The sequence below is a fragment of the Neurospora crassa genome, linkage group VII, assembly GCF_000182925.2.
Source record: "Neurospora crassa OR74A linkage group VII, whole genome shotgun sequence".
In the NCBI taxonomy this organism is placed as follows: Eukaryota; Fungi; Ascomycota; class Sordariomycetes; order Sordariales; family Sordariaceae; genus Neurospora; species Neurospora crassa.
In genome coordinates this window covers 97,170-120,653 of record NC_026507.1, presented here as the reverse complement: position 1 = coordinate 120,653, position 23,484 = coordinate 97,170, and the positions used below count along the sequence as shown (strand labels likewise).

Genomic DNA, 23,484 nt, shown 5'->3' with positions numbered 1-23,484 from the left:
GGTACCTTGAGTAAAACACCAAATCTCCGGGGTCGTGATGGTGATGATATTCCGGGACCCGAGGCTGCAGGACGGTTGATGCCAAGTGGTTGTTGATCCTTCAGCTTGACCGGGCCTGTGTGAGAGGTATGCTCACCTTGATCCTTGAGAAACAAAGCAACGACGCTGATGAACCAAAGGCCGAAATCGGTCGGGTAGAAGAAGAGCTTCATGCCCCCAAATCCAGTCGCCTTATTAGTACTGGCCCTGTGCCGCTCTCTTTCTCACTCTGTGAGATGCCGATCAGTTGAACAGCAAAAACCACTCATAACATACAGCAACCACAGAGTCATTCACGATGATGTCCTCAGCTCTTCTCAAGCTCTTCAGATCCACTGGATCTTACCTCTTAGCATTCTCACGACACTCAATCTTCCGCCCACACTCAGTTAGAGGCATTTCGGTCCCAAAGACCGACCATGAACGAGCAGCCGCTGCTCGTGACCTGCTCAAAGCCGCTTTCGGAGAGCGGGTCATTACCGCCGATGACCCTACCTCCGGGCCCATGGTGGCTCTTACAACGCCTTGGTAGGTAGTGTTCCTCCATCCATCCACTCTTCATTCCGGTACTGACCACGTCATGCTTCGGTTTTCAGGTCAACAACATGCCACCTCCCCTCTGCTGCTTACTTCCAACCTGTTTCGGCAGCCGAGGTCAGCACGGCGCTCTCCATCATTACCAAAACGCAATGCAAATTTGCTGTGCGTGCCACGGGCCACAATCCCAACCCGGGTTTCAGCAGCACTCGTGAAGATGGCGTGATTATTGATTTGCAGTTGCTGAACGATAAGTCCTTTGACCCGGAGACAGGGATAGCAAGCGTGGGAGCGGGAAACACTTGGGGAGAGGTGTATACCTGGCTCGAAGGCAAGGGCAGAAGTGTGATGGGGGGACGATACGAGGAAATTGGTGTGGCGGGGTTTGTGCTGGGAGGGGGCATGCCAGGGTTTGTGAACCTGAGGGGGATGGGCTGTGATCAGGTCCGGGGATTTGAGGTTGTCCTTGGAGATGGACACACTGTCCACTGCTCTGCCGAAGTCCGGCCGGACCTTTACCGGGCTCTGAAAGGCGGCGGATCCAACTTTGGAGTCGTTACTACCTTCTACTTGCAGACGTACCCGTTGCTGAAGACGCAGTATACTGTGAGCCTGTACAAGCCGGATGATTACGCCAATATCATCGAGGCTTCGGTAGCGACGCACAAGCAGATGGAGACCGATGACCAAGCGGCGTACTTTACCAACGTCCACAGGGATTTTGTCGCCATTGGACAGCTGTATGCCGACACGCCCGAGGAAGAACCAAAGGTGTTTGAGCCGTTCCGGAAATTGGAGAGTATGATGGCGCCTGTGGTTCCAAAGACGGATGGCACGCTGTCGACGCTGGCGCAGGCTATTGGACATCGGCCTCCCAAGGGAAAGTAAGTCATGACTCCTTCCCCCTCTTCATCTTACCCATCACTGCACCCCACGCTAACCACCACCCTCCTCCTTCCTCCCAACAGACGCACCATTTTCACCCTTTCCACCAAAGTCGACAAGGACCTCTACCTCGCCATCCACCAAATTTGGCAAGACGTAACCGCCACGCTCCCCCCTTCCAGTGAAGGCACAGACCTGCACTACACCATCCAGCCCGTCACTGCCTCTGCCGCCCGCGCCGGTCGTGACAATGGCACAGGGGGCAATGCTCTTGGTCTGCAAGAAGTATCGCAGAACTGGTGCGTGTTCACGCTGGAGTACCCGCGGGACGGAGATGACGTGGTACATCAAGCAGCCATGGATCGCCTTTACGAGCAGGTGAAGGCGGCGGCGGAAGAGAGGGGCCTGTTGCTGGACTTTGTTTGCCCGACGTTTGCGGACAAGAGGCAGGATGTGCTGCGGGGGTTCGGAGAGGAGAATGTCGGGTTGATCAAGGACGTTGCGGCAAAGTATGATGGGGAGGGGGTGTTTCAGAAGTTGCAATATGGAGGGTTCTTGGTGAGGGATTTGTAAGTAGTAGTAGTAGTAGTAGTGTAGGGTTGTGATGGTTGTGATGGTCGTGAGCGGGAATGACGTGGGAGGAATGGATGATGAAAGGGGGGTCATGTAGCGCGCTTGCGAGTGGGGTACAGATAGCAGGTTAGCTCTTGCTAACATTTCAATGTGGAAAACTTTCCTTGTACAGATAATCCACGGTATTACACCACCTCTTATATCGACTGGACGTGCAGCGCAAATTACAGCGTCGGTTTTCCCATCAATTGACATCACACCCTGTATTTTATTTCGATTTCCACCCAACTCACCACCTGCCGTGCGTGTCCTTTCACACATGGCAACACAACCTAACCTCAGATCCTCGTATCTTCACACTCGCTTCCATACGAAAGTTAACCAACATGACCAATCCGCAACAACTTCTGCCATTTTCGGATTCTTCGAGCCGTTCTGCCGGAAAGATGTAACCCCGGCCCCGGCCTTCCCTTTTCACACCTACAGTGGTTTGAGTGGTTTGTCCCCTGCTCCTGCTTCAGCGTCTAGCGTAGTGATGTGATGATCTTCGGCCCAGCTCAACCGCACCCGCGCGGCCACGATGGGTTCGAATCACATGTTACTTCAGGCACAGTGGACGTCTCCTTATAAAACCCCCTTTTTACGATTTTCTCTTCCCGATACTTGTATCGACCACAGTGTCCGTCCTTCTCATGATCCGGCACAGTATTAGTTGCGAATAGCCGTGGGACCGACCCCTACAGTAGTGGACGCTAAACCTCATCATCTCCATGCCGCTGTATTATTCGGACAGAAACTGATGGTGTTGACCCAATCCGAGCGCCACTGATATCATCGCCACTTACCGGCTTCGCAGCGTATCTTCCCCTAGCGTTTGGTCGGCCCTACATCTCTCCCTCCATCCATCCGAGACATGTTCGCAGATCACCACGTGCGGACATTTTGCGATTCCTGCAAATTTGCTTGCCGACCGCAAATCCTATTCAGGTACCTTACCTGCCATCCCTGTCTCAGCGCGTCAAGGGTTAAAAAAAAGTTCAGGCACAGTGCTCACATACTCCAAAGAAACTCCGAAACATTTCAGCGTCAACACCAAGCACTCAATGAGACACACTCATGTCAGTTCCATGTCCTCCCGCACCGCGCTTATGGAAATCCACTGTGCTTGCCGCATCCACTGCGGGATGTACTATGGACATGATGATGTGCTAGGGTGTCTTAGATCAACAACCTTCATCCGGCTGTGATGGCTCACAGATTTCATCACTCGATTTTCTCCACCTACCAGGGACATGTGATGCTACAGCAGCTGAAAAAGTGAAAAGTGATCGGAGTAACCACACGAACTGTTAACCCGATCCAACTTGCTTTTTCCTTCCATTATGCACAACATTCGATCTTAGGGGATGGCCGTTGAACATTGCAACCTGTATGGTTGCACTGGACTCGATGTTACTCTCAAGGATCACTATCAAGCCGAGTGGCACGGAGCCAAACTCCAGCTGAAAAAAAAAATGAAAAAATGAAAGATGAAAAATGGAAAGGTTTGTGATGAGCAGAGACATCGAGGGCCATGTGGGGATGGAGGTTTCTGATTTTCCCTTCGAATGTCGAGCCGATACTGTGGTGAGGATCACATTCACGGACTTGAACTCCAGCCTAGCCTCAGCTCACATTTTCCAGCTCAGATGTGATAGCTTCACACTTTTCGGCTTCATCACGGCCTCCGACTCTCAGACTTTGTGGAAACCTATCAATGAAGCAGGACAGTAGGCCGCGAATGAACTGATATCCAGGGGCAGACACGATACCTAGAACTGGCTCGGTCAACAAAAGTCAGAGAGACATAAAACATAACGGCCACTTCCCTTTCTCGTCTCAGTCTCATACCACATCATCTGGTTCATCCTCCACTCAACAACCAAACATCCACCACCCCAAAAGACACAAGGAAACAGCACAATGAATACACTACACAACATCTCCTCCCCACCGGGGCCTCTAGACCCATATGCTAACCCTTTCCACCTCGCCATCAAAGACCGGATCGAGCATCTGAGCTACCCCAAAACCTTTGCCCTCATCCTCATCACATCCTGGTTCCTCTCCACCACCGCCAAATGGCTTACAAACGGCAAGCGCAAGAAGCTCGCGATCCCCACTTGGGGCTATCGCTCGTGGTTCGAACCGACGCTCTTGTTGCAGGCCAGGTTCGTCATGGGGGCTAGACAGCTGGTGCATGAGGCTTATACCAAGGTATGTAATTCTGACGCAAAGGAAAATGGGGGAAATAAAGGACTGACAAGAAGAAACCAGATGCCCAACATGCCCTTTGTCCTCAAACGCTACGATGCCGATTTCCTCATCTTACCCATCCGGTACCTGGACGAGTTACGCTTGATTCCGCTGAGCAAGCTGAGTAACAAGGGTGCTAACGTCGCCGTACGTCCTTTCATTCCTTCTATCTACCAACCCTTTGTATCCTGGGCAGAGTCACTAAACGTCCATAGAATCTCGTCCCCGAATACCACGGCATCACCTTCCTCCTCACCAACAACCTCCACGTCGAAGTCCTCCGCAAAAAGCTCACCCCCGAGCTCTGGAAATTCATCGACTTGGCCTCCACCGAGCTCTCCCACGGATGGGACATCTCCCTACCCCACTCCCAACTCTCGGCCAACGGCAACGACTGGGTCAAGATCGACTTTGAGCGTACCGTCCGCGACCTAGTCTCCCGCATGACCGCCAAAGTCTTTTTGGGCAACCCTGCCTGCCGCGACGAGACCTGGCTCGGCATCTCGGTTGCTTTCAGCATCGACTTGTTCACAGCCAGCTTCACCATGAAGATGTTCCCGCCCTGGATGTACCCGGTCGTCGCCCCCTTGATCCCAGCGCGGAGGAGGGTCTTGAAGCAATTGAAGGCTGCGCGGGGAATCGTCGGAGAGCAGATGCGCAAGCATGCATCGCTCAAAGAAAAGAGGGCGCAGGCGGCACGGGGAGAGGTGAGCCTCACGGCAGAAGAAGCACAGGATACCCTGCTGAATTGGATGCTGGATCACGGAAAGGGGGATGAAGTTCGAGTGGAGGAGATGAGTGCCCGACAGTGTGTTTTGACGCTGGCGAGTATTCATACTACCGCGAGCCAGGCGGCGAATATGATGTTTGACTTGTGCGAACATCCGCAGTGGTGGGGGGTGTTGCAGGAGGAGGTGGATGAGATTGCAAAGGAACTGGGGCCGCCAGGGTTGGCGGGTGGGATGAAAGAGGGCGGCGGCGGGGTGAGTGTCAAGGAGTGGTGTGTCAGACTGGAGAAGCTGGATAGTTTCTTTCAGGAGACGCAGAGGAGGGAGCCGCCTATTATGCGTATGTCTTTTTTCCCCTCCATTTTCTGTTTCATGTCTTTCTTCCTTTCTGATGACGCAACGGGATGTGCTAACGCAAGGATACATAAACATAGTTGGACCACAACGTCTGGCCCAGCAGGACGTCACCCTTAAAGACGGCACTTTTATCCCCCGCGGCACCCGCGTCGCCTTCCCCATGCTCGAACACCAAATGGATCCCCAGACGTACGAAAACCCAAACGAGTACGATCCCATGCGCTTCTACCGCAAGAGGCACGAGTCTCCAGACCAGATGCACCTGCACATGGCCGGGCAGACGCATCCAAATGTTCTTGGCTTTGGGTATGGAAACCAGGCGTGTCCGGGCAGACAGTTTGCCGTGGCAGAGATCAAGCTCATCATGGCCAGGATGTTGTACGAGTTTGAGTTCAAATTTGCGGACGAGAAGAAGGGGAGGCCGAAGACGGGGTATATCAATGAGATGGCCATGACGGATTGGAACGCGAGGTTGTTGATGAGGAAGAGGGTGAGGTAGATGGTGTTGTGGTTGTGATGCATAGAAGTTGACAGGGAGAAAAGTTGTAGAGGGAGTTCTTGACTTGTTGGAGACACTAGGTACGGTAGCTAGGCACTTATCACAATGATGTCAAATGATCTTGTTGTCCGGACGTTTAAAAAACAAAATGAGCAGATTGGGGCGACGGCGAGCAGAGGAACTGAAGCAACGAGGGAGGTGGAAAATGTGGGTGGTCATGTGCAGTGGGGTCAGACGTACCTACTTTCCAATTCGGTCAACGCTCCTTCCCCGTCAATCTTGTCTCGACAGCCAAATTCTCTGCCCCTCGTTTTGTTTTCAGTTCTCATGACTTTCTTGATTTTCCTTTTGTGGAACGAAGACAAGGAAGGGTCAGGCCCTAGGTCAACTTCCTGTCCCGCTGTTTCCCGCCCAAAGGAGTCCTTGGGCCTGGTCTCGCGCAACCAGCCCGAACCACGCTCGCACCAAACCATGACTCTTAACGCCGCCAAAAGACTGCAGCCAACCTCCACATTACCTAACACTGGCAGCAAACTGAAAGGAGACACTATTGGAGCCGTGAACGTGTTCCTTGATACACTCATAAGTAGCCCGCGCCAATGCCCCATCCCGGCCAAGGATACCTCTACTGTTTGGCACCAGCAAGCCTGCTCCCCACTCAACATCCGCAAAGACTTGCGGTTATGCTCCCCTGGTCTCCGCAGTTCGACTTTGGCACGTCTCTTCTACCTTGCTTCCGCGCAAAAGATTGGATGGGTAGAAATCGTTGAGGTCTCATCCCGCCAAGTTTGATCATGTGCTAATCTTGGACTGATAGACATGCCCCCTTTCGATTCTTTTCGTCGCCATAGCCGTCTTGCACTGTTGGTCTTGAGCCATATCCTCGAAATATGGAAGGCTGTGGCCGTTCTCAGCATCTCCAGTCATTCGCGATAATCCGATCGACGTACGAAGAACGGCGGCGGTGGTTCAAACTTTCCGCTCTCCCACTTCCATAACAATCATTCGTACCTACTGGCTGTCCTGATAACAGCACCATCACGTCATTTCTTTGCACGGTTATTGCTGCCAAACAAACCAAACACGAGGCAAACAAGATGGGACTTACTGTGGGTGTTGATAGTCAGTCACGCCCTTCCATGTCTGCACGTGTTTGTCTTTGTATATGCCGGTACTGAAGACCAATATATAGATACAAACCGAACGACATGTTGCAAGCAAGTCTGCTCACAGAGTGCCGGAGTTGGATACAAATACCACTCTTGATCTCTGCATAATCCCCTGTTCCTGAGGGTCAAATGTCTCCATTCATGTGTCCTTCCATGTCGTCACTGTTCTGAGGGCTCACCTACCTCTGCGAAATTATGATTACTGGAGAACGGACATACTGCAATGTTACAACAAGAGAGCTTGATCAGCCCGACAATGATGCATCCCCAACAGCGGACAAAATCTTAACTTTCAACTCGCCACACCCCGTTCCAGCATCCTATATTGCTGCTAGGCCTTCAAACCCGCTCTCTCCCGTTTCCTTTGCTCTTGTGGATGGACCTGGCATTGAAACCTCCCATGCTTCGAGGACTGCCATCATTAGACGTACAGGCAGGTCCGCCTCTCATCCCATCCTTCAGTTTTACCCCTCTAGCCACCATATGAGACCCCGCACCAGGCCCCAATTCCAGCGCGGCCAAACGGGCCACATGGCCGAGCGGTTCTGTGTATGAAAACTGCCGGTGTGCGTGGTACCCGTGGCACAGTTTCCGTAGGTCGCAGCTGGAGCATGGTGGTCCAATCCGCCAAGTCTTCTGGGCGACTGAGCGTTTTGCCTTTTTCGTCGCCCTGGACAGCAGTTGATGATGGTATGGGTGCCTTCTCTGGGTTTTCCTCCTTTATCTTGTATTTGCGCTCGAAATTTATTTCAAATATTGTTTGATTTCTGCTCAAAGCGTAGCGTTTCCGATCGTGGGGAAGCATTGCATGATGCCTGCGTGGCTCAGCGGCTTCATTATGAAATCAGGAATCCGAATGCCCAGGGCGGCCGGGCGATGTTCATCTGTTAGTGTTTATGCACCATAGCCTCCAAGATTCAGTGGCTGCACTAGCACTAACACATGCCTTTCTTCCACTTCGTCTCCCTCCGCAAATTCCGTCGACGACCGACTGTCCGCGCCATTTCTCTATCGATTTGTCAATCTTGTTCACGTCTTCACAACACGTACCACTACGTATATCAACTAGCTCCTAGAATACATGGACCTGCCCTCGATACGAAACATCACGACTGGCGTTTGACACAATCTCGGCTGCCAGCAATTTCTCCAGACTATAGGTACATTTACCAACTTAGCGGGCATACCAAGTAGGGAGAGTTGACTGAACCCCGAACCATAGGTACTGTAGTGGTCTTTGGACCACCAAGGTGAAGGCTGGCGTTTGGTTTTGCAAAGTTCAAACAGCTTCAAAGATTTGGCCATGAACGGGAATCGAAGAAAGGTCACGGGCAAGAAGAAAACACGACAACCTACATCACGAATAATGGGCCAATGAGCGAATTGGTTATTTCTGAAAGAAATGGCTGGTTCTTTCCGTTGATGAAAGGGGATGTTGGGCATCGGGCGGAAGGTGGGACTTTGAGGCATGACTTTGCGGCATGGAGGCATTTCGAAATTCAGATCCGACCCAAGTTCAAAACCACCAAGGATGCAATATCACATCGCTTACACTCCTATGAGAGAAGTGGAATGGCGAAGGAACATTGAACGTGGTCATTGTCCGTGCTGGAGCCCAGACTACAACGCATGTCTGGAAATACCTTTTCCCACTACAGTTTCTTCTTCATTCTCTGCCACCAACAGCACACGTACCCAAAACAACATCTACCTCGACGATAGATATCATATATACACCTATATATGCCCAAGGATCACTTGTTTTCATCCGTCTTTACTTCTTGTAACTCACTCGCTGACCAAAGGAATATCTCTACGATGAAGGCAACATCTGTCGAGAACCTGACGTACCAACCTTTTCCCGTTGAGTTAGCCATTGAAGGGCCAGTGGATTGAGAACCTGGAAAAAATTCGACTCATCCATTCCCTCATCGAGTGAAGGGTCAAATCAAACCTGAACCTGGAGGAGCCTCTTCACTGTCGCAAGGAGAATCTTAGTGTTTAGGGCTTGTATAAATTAGATCCTTCCACCTGATTTACGACTCTCATCTTCCTTCCCTTCTCAGACCACCATCTCAAAGAACAAATCGGATTCGAACACAACTCTTCATGTGAAGACCATCTTGACCACGGTCACTCTACACCAAAGATACAATGTCGTCAACCAACGCAACTTTCAACAGCCGTCAGAGCTATGTGGCCAGGGAAGCACCTAACGGGGGCGCATCCTCTTGCTGGCTTGGCGATGTCGACAACGTCGACGTAATGTCGATGTATGTGCCCTATTTCCAACTCTGCCCTTTCTCTAATACTAATAATAATTCAGTCTTACCGACCTCATCAACATGAACCACCCAGCTACCCTAAATACGCGTATATCTGCTACTTCCATCCTTCCGAGCATTATCTCCTCATTGCCATCTACACCGATTCGATCGTCAGCAACTGGAGGCACCTTCAGGCCTGCCACACTTGAATCAATCCACTCTCATGCCCCAGATTTTTCTCTCACCTCGACCTGCCGCGCTTCGACATCAGCCAAAAGTCAACGCACGACTCCCGTGGCATCTCCCACAACGATCCCCCAGCAATTCGCACCAAATCCCCAGAGGCATAGGTTTTCGCGCCGGCAAACCACCCACCAACACTCCCCCCTGTCTTCCAAAATCCAGCCGCGGACTACTACCTCTATCCAAAGGAAGGCATCAAGTCTGACTTCGAAGCAGCCCGACAGGAGGAGATCCCGTACCTACTGGCCTGTTTGGTACCAAAAACAGCGCCGGCGGGAACGCAAAGAGGCCGCACGCAACATGAAGTTAGACGAACAGCGGCGGTTGGAGTTGATGGAACTTTGGGAGGACGAGTTCTTCCAGATCTTGATGTATCTTTTAACGGAGCATCTGAAGAGGGCAGTTCTTGCACTGGCGCTGGAGCTCCGGAGGGAGATGGAACGATTGGACGAGATGGAGAACTCACATGCAAGTTGAGCCACGAGCTTCAAACCATTATCTAGTTGTTATTTGTACTATATGTTATACTTTGCCCAACATTACCACTTCCCATTGCAGCTGACAGTTAGTGAATTCTTCAGTGTCCGACAGCGTGGGTGACTTTATTCTGTCAAGGCACTCAAGCCAGTCAAGATTCCTTGAGATGAAGAACATGCAGTGCAAGTCCTCTTCCTTCCATTCACCAGATACATCCAGTGAAGGTTCAACAGACCTTAAAACCCAGGGGACTCCGCTACAGTCGCCAAACCCATGGCAGTATAAAACCGCTTCCTTCTTCCAACCCGCAACTCTCGTTTTCCTCCCTTGACCACCATTAATGGGAATCTGGTGTGCCAGAAAACCGTGCCATAGAAAAAACTGTTACAGAACGGCGATATCCGTGATCCTCGAAACAACCGTTCTCCTCAAAGAAACCGTTCAATTTAGAATAACCGTTGTAGATAGATTCCTAGGCTTTGATTGGTTGCACTCAAAACGTTAGTGAAAGTTGAAGAGACTCCCCTTTTAGGAAGGGACGATGCAAAAGAGAAGGTTTGGAAGGGAGAGAAAGAGAGAGAAGGAGAAAGAAGGGGAGAGAAAAAGAGAGAAGGAGAAAGAAGGAGAGAGAAGGAGAGAGAATGAGAGAGAAGGAGAGAGAAGGAGACGGAGTCCAAAAAGCCAAAGTCCCATCGATTCTCCAACTCTACCAACTTCAACCTTTTTAACCAATAACGATAATAGAGGTAATAACGGCTATTATCTTTAGGTACGGCTGTATCCCATTTTATTTCGTTAATTAATTTCCGTATAGGTAATTAATATAATAATGCGATAATGCGATGGCGATGGCGATGGCGATGGCGATATCGATAGCGATGGTAATACAAGGTAGTAGATTTGGTAGAGGTAGATTGGATTTGGGGGGGGGGGGGAGGGTTACGAAGTTTTAGGAAGCTACGAGGTTTGGGTTACTTTACCCAGCCTTAGTAGAGTAGTATAGAGTAGAAAGAAGGTAAGAAGTACCTATTCCCAAATTAATCTAGCTAATTATATCCTTTAGATCTTCTTGGAATGGTTTTTCTGAGCTGAACGGTTATTCTGAGCTCAACGGTTATCTCTAAAGATGGTGTTTGCTTACAATGAATAGTCCCATGGATGTACGGTGCTATGCACCCCCAATATCCCATTAATGACCTTCTCGAAAAACACAATTTCAGACACACCAATCTGAATCAAACCATTTGACTCAACAACCATCTGCACTGCCACCATCCCCTGTAGACACAATGTCTTCTTCAGCCGTACCTATCAACGTTCAACAGAGCCTCGCCCACGACGAGCAGCCTGTCGACAATTTCAACTCAATGCCGAGGTATGTTTATCTTTTCCTCTCTTTGCCGTAATGCCATCGATGAGGTATGTCCCCATACTGATACCGGACACGAATATAGGACCACCTCAAACCCGAACACACCGAACACTGTACCGCCAACCCCGACCCGTGCGGCATCCTCCTCCAGTCCGCCAGTTACACCCCAGTCCGACTTCAAATACTCGACCAACCCATGCACCCATCGTGCCCTGGTCTCCTCACCAATCCCGGCCACTCCCAAGCGGCCATACGGCCCATTTAATCCCAGTCCAGCCGTCTCACCCAACTCAGCCCTCTCAACTCCTGCCATATCTCCTATCCCACCATCCCAATCCACCTGGGTTCCCCTAGTGATGCCCTGGGACAGACCCGACAGGAACCATTGGCCGCGGCCCGGATGGACTCCTGCCCCTGTACTTGGCCCACCGACACCTCCTGGGATGACACCATCCGAGCAAGAAGATTTCGAAAATAACCGTATCTGGAGAATCTGGCAGGCCGTTTTAAGAGATGAGCAGGAGTATCATAGGTGGCAGTACCATGTGTTGGTACGGCGAATGAGAAGGGAGCAGGGACTGGCTCGCATACAACAAAATGAGCGGCGGATACAAGAGCTGTTGGCTGCGCAGCAGGAGGCGTACGAACGGCCTGTCAAGGCTCCGATCGCAGCATCCGCATCAATCTCGGCCCCAGCTCTGGTTGCTTCTTCATCCACTCCGGCCTCCATTAATTGCCACTGTAGCAAGAAATCTGCCTCTACTCTCTCACGCGAGATGAAGTCGCTCGCCCAGCTTGGCGGAGCTGGCAATACCATTTGTCCTTACCAGAGAAAGCGCGATCCCGACTATGACGAGGAGGAGGATGCTGACTTGAACGCTCAGACATCTGGCACACGGGTCAGGAATGCACCGATGAGAGAGGATACCATGCCTGGAGTGTGGGCCGGACGACTGCGCCCCCGGGTCGTCAAGAAACAATACAAGAGCAGTGATAGGAGAGGGTCAAGTGGAAGCAAACTTGGTGGTTGCCGGAAGGGGAAGGACAGGAAGTAGGATAGCTGAAGTACTGGAGACGTTTTGCTACCTAGTCGCATTTGAACTGGGGAATTTTTCTGATGTGCTGGGTTACTATACCTGTATCCAATCGAGAATTCAAGGATCGCATGGAAACCATAATGTCTGGCGATGTTTTGTCAGCCTGGGTTCTCCAAGAGAATGGATGGAACAACGGAAAGGCATGACATAGGACATTGACATTGTACCACAAGATGCTTGCTTACCTGGATCAATGAGTGCCCGTGTTTTGAGCGCGACCATCCTTCTTCGCGAAATTTGACGTGGTGTTGACGATACTGATGCGATTGGTTGAAGACCTCGCTACCGTACCTTTGGTGAGAGGTGTGTTACACAGGCGTAACCGTCGACATCCAGGATTGGCGGTCGTCTGCGGCTTCCTCTTCGTTGGTCGTGATTACTTGAAGTTTGATGTCCGAAACAGGGAATTTTGGCGACGTCCGAGTATGACGTATACCCTCCATTACGGGCATTTTGCAACAAGATTTGCGAGTATGTTGCCCAAGATATTGGAGCGGCATCAAGTAGACTTCTGTGCCACGAAGGTGACGGGATGGTGATGAAGAAACAGATATGAAGAGTACCCTCTTCCGGCGCGAGTCGTGAGAGTAACAGACTGGAGGAAGATTTTGCAACACTGACGCAGTTTCCGTTCTTAACACCAGAATCCCCACATCATTATATCTTGCAAGGAAACAACGAACCGTCAACTGAAGGCCAAGAGCAATTCAAACAACAAGATGTCCGCCCAACATGAAGAGCAGCAACAAATCACCAAGGACCAAAAGCCCACCTGGTCCGAATGGGCCAAGACCCAGTACAGCGCCCAATACGAGTCCTGGGTTCCCTGGCTAGAAGATCTTTACCTCCGCTACTTCACCAAGGACAACAAAGCGAGTTATGCCACCAAGGGTTTGTGCCGCTCCTTCTTTGATGATTCCCAGTCGTGTTGTATCTAGAGGTACCGAGGCCCGGAATGACTGATTTTCTCTTTCGTCGACAGACACACTTTCCAAGACCAAGGTCACCAACATCGAACAGGTAGACACCCTCCAAGATGGGGTGCATAACCTCGTTGCTGGACAGATCGGACAAGGAGGACTAGGACAGCCAGTTGGGGATTTGTTGTCGAAGGAAGGAGTGAATAGAACGGAGAGGAAGGGGAAGGATGAGAAGGGGGGTTATTTCCCTGACGTGAGAAATGTGGGTGGGTTATTGGGAAGGAAGTGAGTGATGCTGACAGCAGGAAAGTTTCAATTTGATGGGTGTTAGTAAGATACCTCTAGGACCTCTATATGTTATTGAATCTATAGCTCCCCCCTCCCACACCCCCCTCCCTCCCCAAGTTCCCGCCCTCCGTCCCTCACTCATCCTCCACCCCTTACAACCACCTCTTCAACTCCGCCTCTGTCCAGTCCCAAAGTTTCTTAGCCAAAGCCTCATCCCTCGCCGCGGCCGTCAACTCCCCCTCAGGCACCCTCTTCCCAACAGGATCATACAATCCTCCATTCACCAACTCCTTTGCTTCTACGGTAGCAGCCCAAACAGTATTCTCCGCCCCCTCTTCCACCGTCACCATTCCCTTTTGCCCCCGAGCCAATTTCGCTCCCAACTTGGTCATCCAATGATCCACAAAGCCAAAGTTCTTGACCATATCACTCTCCACAAACCCCGGCGTGACCGTCACCGAAGTAATCTCCGGGTACTGCTTCGCAAGCTGAGAGGTGTACAGCGTATTGGCCAACTTGGACTCCGTATACCGCCGCCATCTCTGATAGCCCAGGAAATCATCCTTGTCCTTCGCCAAACCATCTCCAGATACGCGCTCGAGATCGACGGTTTTCGCCATGCGGTAGCCGTAGGAGCCTAGGCTGATGATTCTTGCACCACTAGAGGTACTCTTGCGCAAGAGAGGCAAGAGTTTGCGAATGAGTAAAGCGTGGCCGAGGACGTTGGTAGCGAACTGGATCTCGTAGCCATCTTCTGATTTGCCCAGGGGGATGGCGGCGATGCCGGCGTTGCAGATGAGGATGTCGATTTTCTCTTCGGTTTCTAGCAGCTTTTGAGCGGTGGCGGAGACAGAAGCGAGTGAGGCGTTGTCGGTGGGGAGGAAGGTGATGTTTGTGCAGACGTTGTTGGCGTTGGGGTTGGATTCGGCTTCTGAGCGGATTTTGGAGATGAGTGTGTCTGCGGTGGCGGAAGAGGAGGGCCGGCCGGTTATGTAGATCTTGTGTGGACCGAGGCGGGCAAGGGCGAGAGCGGTGACGGCGCCGAGGCCGCGGGTACCTCCGGTTATGAGGATGGTTTTGCCGGTGAGGGTGGTCATGGTGTTGAGGGATGAAGAAGGGTTTGGGTTTGGAGACTGGACTTGGACATTAGGATCCGTTGGGAAGTTGTGTCTTTTTATGTTCCTGTCCCTGTTCCGGCCTTATCAGTTGCTTATAAACCTCGGGCTATTGTTCCATTTCGTGATGGTTGCCTGGAAACTGGAGTGTACTAAGCACCTTGCATAACGCCGAATCGAAGATGTCGTGGTGATAGTGCGACTGCCGATGTGCGGCACAGCCCCAAAGGACAGCGGCTATAAGATAACCCTTTGAATACGTGATCCTACATCGGTTGTCGTGCCTATTGGTCGGTTACCTCTGATCCCTGAACGGTGTCATATCATCACCTTTCTGCACCTCCATGTCTGTGGTCGCCGGCCCCTTCCTGCAAAACAGGGTTAGGGTTGTCACACCAATCGCCAGGGACACCAACTCGCACAAGACACTCGAAGATAACAAGTGATTACCAATACCCATATGAAAAGTAAGCCCGTAAGTACTCTCTATAGTCGCTTCAGTTCCTCATTATATCCTCCAAATATTTTCCCTTACCCCCTCCACCTCTTCTCTCGCCCCCTCTCTTGACCTCAAGACTACAACCCAGCATCATCCTGCTTCCACGTACTTCCCGGGTACCAACCCGCCCAATTCCCACAATTCTGTTCAACCGTCCCCAAACTTCCCCCACCCCCATCCCTCAAAGCATCCAGCCTCTCCAACACCTGCACCCCCAGCCCCTGACTAACATGCCACCCCACATGGCAGTGAAACAGCCAAACACCAGGATTGTTCGTCCTCCAAGCCACCAGCAACCATCCCCAAGCCGGCAACATCGTGGTATCTCTCCTCGGGGGATTATTTCCCCTCAAAGTAGATTTATCCGTATTGGGGTTATACTCCCTTATCTGCGTTTCCGCCAGCGGATCAGCTAGGGGCGGGGAGCTACCGAGGATCATAACGTCGTGGCCATGGAGGTGGATAGGATGCGGGATGGGCGAGTTATTTTGTAACAAGAAGTAAGTCAAGGTATTAGACCCCGGGATTTGGATCAAGTTGCGAGAGCGCGGGACAGAGGAGAGGGTGTTGTTCGCTACGTAGCGCAGCGTGGGTTCCTGCCAGTTGACGCGCAGGGGCGAGTTGTTGACGGGCCAGAAGACGCGGGCTTGGGAGTTGTCTACCGTCAAATCGACATTGAGGGTGTGGGATGTGGTGGGGGCGAAGGAGTTGACGTCCGCGGAACGGGAGACGATAGGCGAGTAATCTCGTTCGGGTGCGGCGCAGCGGGAGTCCGGAGGGGCGACGCCGCGTTGTGTGGGCAGGGAGGCGGAGGAGGCGCCGGAGTAGGAGAAGATGGCGGCTGGGTAAGGGTTGTCGGACTGGCCGCAGGGTAGGGCCGAGAAGGTCACGTTGAACCAGTAGTTGGCAGTCGGCTGGTTGGCATTGATGATGACATCGTAGCGCTGGCCGATGCCGAGGAAAAGATGGTCGCGCGTGACAGGCTTGATGGGGACCATGTCAGTGGCAACAACTTGGAAGGTGTGCCCTACAAGACTGACGGTGAAGGCGTTTTGGAGGGAAGTGTTGATGAGTCGAAGGAGGTGCTTTTTGCCCTTGGTCAGGGTCTTGCGGGTGTAGGTACCACCAGAGCCGTCGGGGTTGATGTTACGGCCATTGAAGAGAACATTGTCGCTGGCAGGAGGGGAGCCGGGAAAGTTGGGAATGAAGGGATTGCTGGGATTGTTGACGCGGTGGGCAATCTCAAAAACGGAACCATAGTACCAATCGGAGAGAACGAGTGGTCCAAGATCGGTGTCGTAGTCGGCAGATGCCGGTCCCTTGATGACGATGGGTCCAAGAACACCGTTTCCGTACTGCAGCGGGAAGTGAGAGTGGTACCTGGCTTGTTAGTAGACGTCAATATGTCCATGGGGAGGAGGCATACCATGCTGTGCCGTACTGATTGGCGAGGAATGTGTAGGTCTTTCTGCTTCCAGGAGGAATGGGGCATTCGGTAACCCCGTTGACACCGTCTTGAGTGTTGGCGTTGAGCATGCGCAGACCGTGATAGTGGATCGAGGTGCTGACTGAGTTAGATCACTCTCTGCTGGGGCATGTGGAGGGGCCTCACCCGTTGGATCTCATATTGTTGATGACGGTGATCTGGAGTCGGTCGCCCCAGTCTGGCTAATGTCAGTACGTGCGTGGCTCGTGACGGTCTGGAGTAGAGAGGATGCACTCACTTGCGCTAATGGTTGGACCTTCAAAGTTTGGAGTTGAGTGTAAGTAGGGTACCTAATCATGCGCCATATAATGTCTTTCACATACCTGGAAATTGGCCTGGATGAATTTAGCTTGATTCTTATTTCCAGTGCTCTGATTGAGACTCACCATTGACAAGCATTGCGCTGTACTTTAACCGCCCATCACCCCCTCTCCAAGTGCTTTGCTCGGTCAAGGTCAAGGTATACTGCTCTTGTCAGCCATGCCAAGTTTGCCGCCAAACTGGAGCCGGACTTACCTGTCTGGTGACACCGGTCTCGGGCACATGTGCTTCATAGTCCGTGTTGATATCGAAGGAGCTTGTCCAGCATTGTCTGTTGGAGGCGGTATTACATGACTGTCTCACCTCCAGAAGGTGCGATTGGGACTCTGCTAGTGGACTACCGTGGGCGAGGCTGCTCAGAATCAGACTCCATAGGAGTCCGCAAAGAGGTTTGAACATGGTGTTGAGGCGATCCCGAGTGGTATGGCAAAGCGATTAGCAAAGACCGAAGACAGGGAAGTTGGACTGATGAGCTTGACAAGCACTCCCACCACTGTGCTGTCGAGCAGTCGAGGGCATCGAGCATCATATACTAAACAGTGAACTGGCTTGAATATGGCAAAGTGACTTCTCAAATCAACTGGCGGCTCGGTGCATTCCAGGTGTCACGACAACGCCGTGTGGCGGTCAGTGACACTGACCACTTTCATGGCATGAACTGAGATAGGTAGTCCAAGTATGAATATGGCTTGCTCTTGTTGGCGTTGATCTTTCTTGCTGCTGTCATATACACCACCCTCTTCAGGATTCAGCCAATGTCCAATCCACGGGACCATGCCAGACCTGGATAGGTTCAACGACTCATCGTAAAGAATGCTCCATGAGGAAGCCGATACATGATCACCTTGTCATGAAGCCCAGACCGCCGAAGTTCCACCATGAACTATTCATGAACCGTTTCTAAATGATAAAGTTAAAAAGATTCCTGGAATTGAGACATGCATCATTGACCAATGGGAAGTTTGAGTGAGGTAACAATTCCGTGGAACTCCAAGTCGCGACGATAGGGGGCATGGTTTTGAACTTAACAGGTAAACACCAACGGTCCATGGTACAACAGAATAGTCCCTCGCATCGCATGGCCATCAGTGAATCGTGACCTGGTTCTTCTCAACTGAAATGGCGAGCCATGTCAGCAGCCGCTTCAACTCCCGATGAGTCCCGACCTCGGGGACATGGTTTCTGCAGCTCGGGTTTGGGCCAACGCTTGTATGGCGACCCGCATGAGGAATAGCGGCAGTGACTGGCCCGTCGGGGCAGCCAAGGTATGCGAACCTCCTGCGTGCTATTGGACTGGCGAGCCTTCTGACACTTTGATGGCAGACGGAGCGAAGTTGTAGAACAGTTTGTTTCTACTTGGCGGGTGTTGTAACGGAATCCCAATGGCCTGAAAGCGAGCTTCCATATGAACAAAAGAGGAAAGGATAGACAGATCCCCAGCGAGTCACTGAACTACAGCAAGGGGCTCTGAGTTGGTGAGACACTTTGCTGTCACGTCAGAGCTCCCTATCAACGGCCTGTGATAGTCAATTGGGAGGACAGAAATACGAGGCATGGAAGGTTGCTTGAACAGGTCACCTGCCACTACAGCTTTGGTCGCAAACAGACCGAAGAAAGCTTTGTCGACAATACGACAGGGCATGTGCCACAGCCTTTGTGCCTGTCGATCCTCGTTTCCCAGTCTTCTCGTTGTGTCCTGCTCAGTCTCTATGCTGCATGTTATCGATCGAGTATGGAAGTCCGAGGGTCGCAACAAAATCTGCAGAACCAGGAATTTCGGGACATATCGTGGAGTTATGAGACGTGTCTTGTGGCTGATGGAGGCTGCTGTTTGAGATGTCGGGGTCCGGGGTTGGTCGGATCGGTCACACATTCCCTCTTCCGATGTCGCCGGTTTTCCCTTCCGGGGAAGTCTTAACGGATGCTAGGAGACACACAGCGCATATCGGTTGACGTTATGTCGATTGCGGTGTAAGTGTCTCGGAGAGAAGCCTGTCTCGAACAGTCGCGGGATTCGCGCTTGACTTGCTAGCACGACAAAGGGTCTGAGACTTGGCTGCTGTGTGACAGAAGCGGGAGATTTTGCCAGGAATGTCTTGCATAGGTACCTAGCATGTTTGCACGCTCCCACAAAGCCTTGGTGGAATTAAGCTTATTTTCACCGGAGGTACTGATCCGTCCTTTCTGGCTGGGTATCGGGCATGAAGGTTGGGAAATATTGGAACGCTGGGGGGAGTCAAAAGTTCCAGCTGCCTTCTTCCTCCTCTTTTCCGTGCCACTTCCCTATTGTTCGCCAGGTAGAGAGCAATCGTGGAGCCTTGGAAGCAGCCTCGCATCTGTCCCTGCCTGTATCTCGGTTCTCATGGCATGCTTCATTCCTCGTTCGGTTACGGCCATCGCATGCTGTGGACGAGGGGCGCCTTTGGAAAGGCTTCTATACGTGTCGTCTCGCCGTTCCTCGTTCGCGTTGGATTATGTCGGACAGAGGGCAGCTCTCTCCGTCCCGGGAATTGGCGACATTGCTTGGGCACCGTACACAATGGGGGGCAACTGGAGATGGCAGTTCGGGCAGGTCTGGTTAGCACGGCGGAGGATTGCAAGTGGTAGTTTCAGTACGTAGGTAGTCACCAGCAACATAAGCGACCGAGGCGCGATCCGCATACGCATTGACGACAGGTAACGCGTGCTCCTGTCTCCCTGTGATTGGATCAATGGAGCCTGAAGAGAAGCTGTCGATGGCCATTGAGATGCCCTTGGTGTTTGGAATCTGGGAAGTGAAAGATTCGCTGGTGAAAAGTGGAAGAAGTGGAAAGCGGCATGCAGTACGTTACGTTACGTACCTACGTCACAGGCTGTCATCACCTGACGAGCCACGGGAGACGGAACTCCAGCGTCGTGCATAGCAGATGCCCCTGGCCCGTTGGTAGTTACCTAGCCTTCCGTGCCTTCGTCCCTAACAACTTCAGCCCGCAAACAAGACATTGCGTTTCCCTGTCTGTCTCAGCCTGGTCTCTAGAAAGCATACTACTCACCAAATTGAGGTGCCGCCGTCCTGACTCACACCAGAAAAGAGCCCTCTTCAGTAGAGGTAAGTCCTCGGCCTATCACCTACTACCAGACAGTTGTTGACTCGTTCACTAGGAGCTACCTCTAGCATTTCGGACCGCCAGTACCCATCATCACATGGAACGTAGATCATGGCTCTGGCAATCACTCCTCTACGGTTGACAGTTCCTGGAACCGGATTAAGTTCCGCGGTCAGGATGCCCAGCCAGCTTCAACGATATGACTGCGACTTCGAAGCATCACTTCCATTGTTTCGGACCATCACCAGCCATCACCATGAATATGCGATGCTCCGAGGCACCCCGCGAAGATTACCTAACCGTGGAAGCCACCCGGTCATGCTGACACGGCATTCATCCCACGTGGCTTGCCAAACTACCTCAGCAGACTCAGCCGCTCTCGGGTTTTGGAGCTGTCAAGCGAATATTGGCTAGCAGCAGCCAGTCTTAAAGCTTCGCCATGCCTCCAACACGGCAGTCGAATTATCGTGTCTGCAAGCCATCGTCCTGCTTTCACATCGTGTTTGGGCCTCGACACGAAAGAGGATCAGGAAACGGCTCAATGTCCATCCGCTGACGGTGCGGTATTACTTGCAGAAAGAAGTCATGGATGGGGTTGAGGGGTTATGAAGGGATATAAAGATGTCGGTTGATGCTTTGAGGAGGTAGGATCTTCTGAATATCAACGACATCGCCAGCTCTCCTATCAAGACATTGGCGAGACAGTGACCATGAAAGATCTGCTGAAGCTCTCCTTCTTCCTAGCCCATGGACTCCTCGTCCTTGGGACCACCACAACAGGGGGTCCTCCCAAGTGCAATGCCGACAAGTAAGTGCTTCTTCTCTCCAAGTTTCCCTCAGGCTAACATGGAGGTACTCCAGCTGCTACCGCGCCCTCTTCCCCTGTCCATCCCCATCCGCTGTCTCCGTGGCCTCGGCGTTCTGCGCCACCATAACCGCCTCCGGCACCACCGCAACCAACTATCCTATCCGAGCCACCAACGCCTGTGGTTCAACCCCCGATCGCTACATCTCCGCTTGCAAATGCGGCCCAACCTGCTCTTTTACTACCACTACTACGGCTACCGCAACCGCCTGTCCCTCGGCTACACCTTCCAACGGCGGTGTAGTCTACGGTGACTTTGAATGTCCATCCCCTTCTCCCCCATGGACCGTCCAAATCCTCGATCCCTCCTTCTCCCTCTCCACTACCACGACCAACAGCTTCACTGGTAACCGCTCTCTCCGCGCTTCTCTCACCAGCCCATCCACCTGCTCTGGAGTCTGCACCAATGCGCGCATCATTAGTCCTCCACTCCCGATTACCCCAAACACCGAATACAAACTAACCCTTGCCACTTTCTTCCCCAACAACGCCAACGGAGGCACCGGCTCAACCGGCTTCATCGGCGTCCAAATCAACGGGCGTGCAGGCCTGACCATCGACGCCAACGACAGCCCGGGTCGCCAAAAATGGCGCTTCACGCAGTCCCCTTGGCGTTCTCTTGCATCTGAAACGACCGCTGAAATTCGTATCGAGTGGATCGGCCCTCCCTCTTTCCTCGACACCGTCACTTTCGCCCCCGTCTCGGCCTATTCCGGATCAACCCCTCCGCCACTCGGCATCCTTCCCGGCGGCGAGTTCGAGAACGGTTTAGGTTCCTGGACGCAACAAGTCCCCGACCCTGGTACCACCGCTGGCGTGGTCACCTTGCCCCTTCCCGGGCAAGTCAATCCCGATTACCGCTTCGGTTCGCACGCCTGGCGCGTTGTTTCTCCCCAGAAACCGAATCCCGCGAACCAGGAGTTCCTCGTTTCTGCCCGCCTTATTTCCCCAACCGTGTCGGTCATTCCGGGACGAAAGTACTTGATTAGCTTCTCCACGTACTTTGATGCGTTTGGGATTGGGTTCGTGGGGCTGATGGTGAATAACTTGCCGATTTATACGAGGGATCCTGCGGATGCAGGGCAGGGAGGGATCGGCTGGTGGGGACCGAACACGGTTTACTGGACGGCGCCCGAGAACGCGTCGAGTGCGCAGCTCAAGTTCGAGGCGGTCATGTCGGAGGCGGGGACGATGGGGGTGGATGCGGTGGTTATGGTGGAGGTTAATCCTGCTGCTGTCACTGCTTGAACATCGAGCGAGAGGGGATGTACTTGATATGGTGGGTGTGGCTGGTGGTGATGTGGAGTTCGGATACGGTTTGGTCTCATTGTTGTCGAAAGTTCAGATGGAGTGTGTACTACTTTACTTATCTGACAATGACACGGACAAGGGATGTGCCTGTCCCCTTCAGTCGTCAAAACATCAAGTTGTGGCTATCCGACAGAGAAATCACGGCATATGCTATGCAGCAGTTGCAAGGTATAAGATCGAAGCGATGTCCCTTTCCCCAGGGATCTCACTTCCCATGCCGTAGTGTCTATCGACGCCGGGTGATGGGGAGCCTGGGATAGATGAAACAAGAAGGGGAGAAGGCAAAAGTGTGATACAGGAAGACGTGGTGGACTTGGTGGAAGCTGAGAGTTGGAAAGTGTCTCATTGGAGTTGAATGGCGATTGGGCTCAATTCAGTTGGGATGCTGCTTGGGTCCTTGATGGGAAAGAGTGCTGATGGCAATGTACTACCTAGGTACCCGACGTGAGGAAGGACCGAAGGGGGGCAGTTGCAATACTGCAGTGTTTATTCGATTGGAGCCACAGTGGCACGCGGTCTACTTCAGTTCTTTGTCTCTACTTCAATTCAACCAACTCACTTTGGTTTATCTTCACATATTGGCTTTCGCCATTGGCCTTCACATACTTTTGTCTTGAAATCCAGCATATATACAAGCACACCCATGCTCCCACTCCTTCACCAGCGACGTCAAATCAACCAGGTTCTTATTGTGTACAAGTAAATCCCGTTTTGTTCTTTCGTTGTTCTAGGACATATTTTATCCCTTTCAATATGTCACTCGGGTCAAATTCTATTTTTCTCCCAAGTTAGTCTCAGTGAATTCGTGGCTGTTTCTTTTTTTCTTTTTTTTTTTTTTTTTTTTTTGTCTCGATCCTGTATATTTTTCTGCTTTTTCATCTTGATTTTCCATTTGTTGCACGGACGCAGAAATCACCGTGGCTGGAAATTGGCTGGCGAAAGAACAAGTGAGTTGGAGAAGAAGGAGGGAATTCGAAAACAAGGGCCGAATATTAGGGGTATTGTTGTGAATAAGTAAAATAACAACCCAAAAGCACGAGTGGAAGATGCGCACC

General features: G+C 52.0%; 9 protein-coding genes and 1 non-coding gene across 10 annotated transcripts; 8 read left to right on the top strand and 2 right to left on the bottom strand.

The window, feature by feature from the left end:
- Positions 1 to 17: 17 nt before the first annotated feature.
- Positions 18 to 2,197, top strand: NCU09273 (hypothetical protein). The gene is made up of 4 exons (XM_953399.2): positions 18 to 126; positions 180 to 567; positions 636 to 1,460; positions 1,545 to 2,197. The coding sequence occupies exons 2-4, from the start codon at positions 338 to 340 to the stop codon at positions 2,032 to 2,034; spliced, it is 1,545 nt and encodes a 514-aa protein (XP_958492.1). The 5' UTR covers positions 18 to 126; positions 180 to 337; the 3' UTR covers positions 2,035 to 2,197.
- A 234-nt stretch (positions 2,198 to 2,431) lies between these two features.
- On the top strand, positions 2,432 to 3,534 carry NCU14159. Its single transcript, XR_897983.1, has 2 exons — positions 2,432 to 3,021; positions 3,082 to 3,534. It is a non-coding gene; the product is annotated as a ncrg131 (non-coding RNA).
- Positions 3,535 to 3,760: 226 nt separating this feature from the next.
- Positions 3,761 to 6,045, top strand: NCU09274 (hypothetical protein). Its single transcript, XM_953400.2, has 4 exons — positions 3,761 to 4,290; positions 4,351 to 4,476; positions 4,545 to 5,397; positions 5,492 to 6,045. The coding sequence occupies exons 1-4, from the start codon at positions 3,997 to 3,999 to the stop codon at positions 5,911 to 5,913; spliced, it is 1,695 nt and encodes a 564-aa protein (XP_958493.1). The 5' UTR covers positions 3,761 to 3,996; the 3' UTR covers positions 5,914 to 6,045.
- Positions 6,046 to 9,236: 3,191 nt separating this feature from the next.
- NCU09275 (hypothetical protein) lies at positions 9,237 to 10,069 on the top strand (the record flags this gene model as incomplete). The annotated part of the gene is made up of 2 exons (XM_953401.1): positions 9,237 to 9,355; positions 9,409 to 10,069. The coding sequence occupies 2 exons, from the start codon at positions 9,237 to 9,239 to the stop codon at positions 10,067 to 10,069; spliced, it is 780 nt and encodes a 259-aa protein (XP_958494.1).
- A 1,289-nt stretch (positions 10,070 to 11,358) lies between these two features.
- On the top strand, positions 11,359 to 12,496 carry NCU09276 (hypothetical protein; the record flags this gene model as incomplete). The annotated part of the gene is made up of 2 exons (XM_953402.1): positions 11,359 to 11,444; positions 11,524 to 12,496. 2 exons carry the CDS (start codon positions 11,359 to 11,361, stop codon positions 12,494 to 12,496), a joined length of 1,059 nt encoding a protein of 352 aa, XP_958495.1.
- Positions 12,497 to 13,257: 761 nt separating this feature from the next.
- On the top strand, positions 13,258 to 13,747 carry NCU09277 (hypothetical protein; the record flags this gene model as incomplete). Its single annotated transcript, XM_953403.1, has 2 exons — positions 13,258 to 13,429; positions 13,521 to 13,747. The coding sequence occupies 2 exons, from the start codon at positions 13,258 to 13,260 to the stop codon at positions 13,745 to 13,747; spliced, it is 399 nt and encodes a 132-aa protein (XP_958496.1).
- A 127-nt stretch (positions 13,748 to 13,874) lies between these two features.
- On the bottom strand, positions 13,875 to 14,908 carry NCU09278 (oxidoreductase). Its single transcript, XM_953404.2, has one exon. It carries the CDS (start codon positions 14,841 to 14,843, stop codon positions 13,899 to 13,901), a length of 945 nt encoding a protein of 314 aa, XP_958497.1. The 5' UTR covers positions 14,844 to 14,908; the 3' UTR covers positions 13,875 to 13,898.
- A 529-nt stretch (positions 14,909 to 15,437) lies between these two features.
- NCU09279 (laccase) lies at positions 15,438 to 17,566 on the bottom strand (the record flags this gene model as incomplete). The annotated part of the gene is made up of 7 exons (XM_953405.2): positions 15,438 to 16,740; positions 16,787 to 16,924; positions 16,973 to 17,024; positions 17,085 to 17,102; positions 17,170 to 17,181; positions 17,233 to 17,311; positions 17,363 to 17,566. 7 exons carry the CDS (start codon positions 17,564 to 17,566, stop codon positions 15,438 to 15,440), a joined length of 1,806 nt encoding a protein of 601 aa, XP_958498.2.
- A 2,569-nt stretch (positions 17,567 to 20,135) lies between these two features.
- NCU17157 (hypothetical protein) lies at positions 20,136 to 20,936 on the top strand. The gene is made up of 2 exons (XM_011397044.1): positions 20,136 to 20,255; positions 20,309 to 20,936. Exon 2 carries the CDS (start codon positions 20,365 to 20,367, stop codon positions 20,665 to 20,667), a length of 303 nt encoding a protein of 100 aa, XP_011395346.1. The 5' UTR covers positions 20,136 to 20,255; positions 20,309 to 20,364; the 3' UTR covers positions 20,668 to 20,936.
- Positions 20,937 to 20,963: 27 nt separating this feature from the next.
- Positions 20,964 to 22,980, top strand: NCU09280 (hypothetical protein; the record flags this gene model as incomplete). The annotated part of the gene is made up of 2 exons (XM_953406.2): positions 20,964 to 21,061; positions 21,115 to 22,980. The coding sequence occupies 2 exons, from the start codon at positions 20,964 to 20,966 to the stop codon at positions 22,364 to 22,366; spliced, it is 1,350 nt and encodes a 449-aa protein (XP_958499.1). The 3' UTR covers positions 22,367 to 22,980.
- Between the last annotated feature and the right edge of the window lie 504 nt (positions 22,981 to 23,484).

Bases quoted from the DNA above. Each gene is read 5' to 3' on its own strand.
- NCU09273 (XM_953399.2), top strand. From the start codon at position 338: ATGATGTCCTCAGCTCTTCTCAAGCTCTTCAGATCCACTGGATCTTAC. The intron at 568-635 runs GTAGGTAGTGTT...TTCGGTTTTCAG, and splicing joins GTGGCTCTTACAACGCCTTG to GTCAACAACATGCCACCTCC. The intron at 1,461-1,544 runs GTAAGTCATGAC...TCCTCCCAACAG, and splicing joins CATCGGCCTCCCAAGGGAAA to ACGCACCATTTTCACCCTTT.
- NCU09274 (XM_953400.2), top strand. From the start codon at position 3,997: ATGAATACACTACACAACATCTCCTCCCCACCGGGGCCTCTAGACCCA. The intron at 4,477-4,544 runs GTACGTCCTTTC...AAACGTCCATAG, and splicing joins ACAAGGGTGCTAACGTCGCC to AATCTCGTCCCCGAATACCA. The intron at 5,398-5,491 runs GTATGTCTTTTT...ACATAAACATAG, and splicing joins GAGGGAGCCGCCTATTATGC to TTGGACCACAACGTCTGGCC.
- NCU09278 (XM_953404.2), bottom strand. From the start codon at position 14,843: ATGACCACCCTCACCGGCAAAACCATCCTCATAACCGGAGGTACCCGC.
- NCU17157 (XM_011397044.1), top strand. From the start codon at position 20,365: ATGGCTCTGGCAATCACTCCTCTACGGTTGACAGTTCCTGGAACCGGA.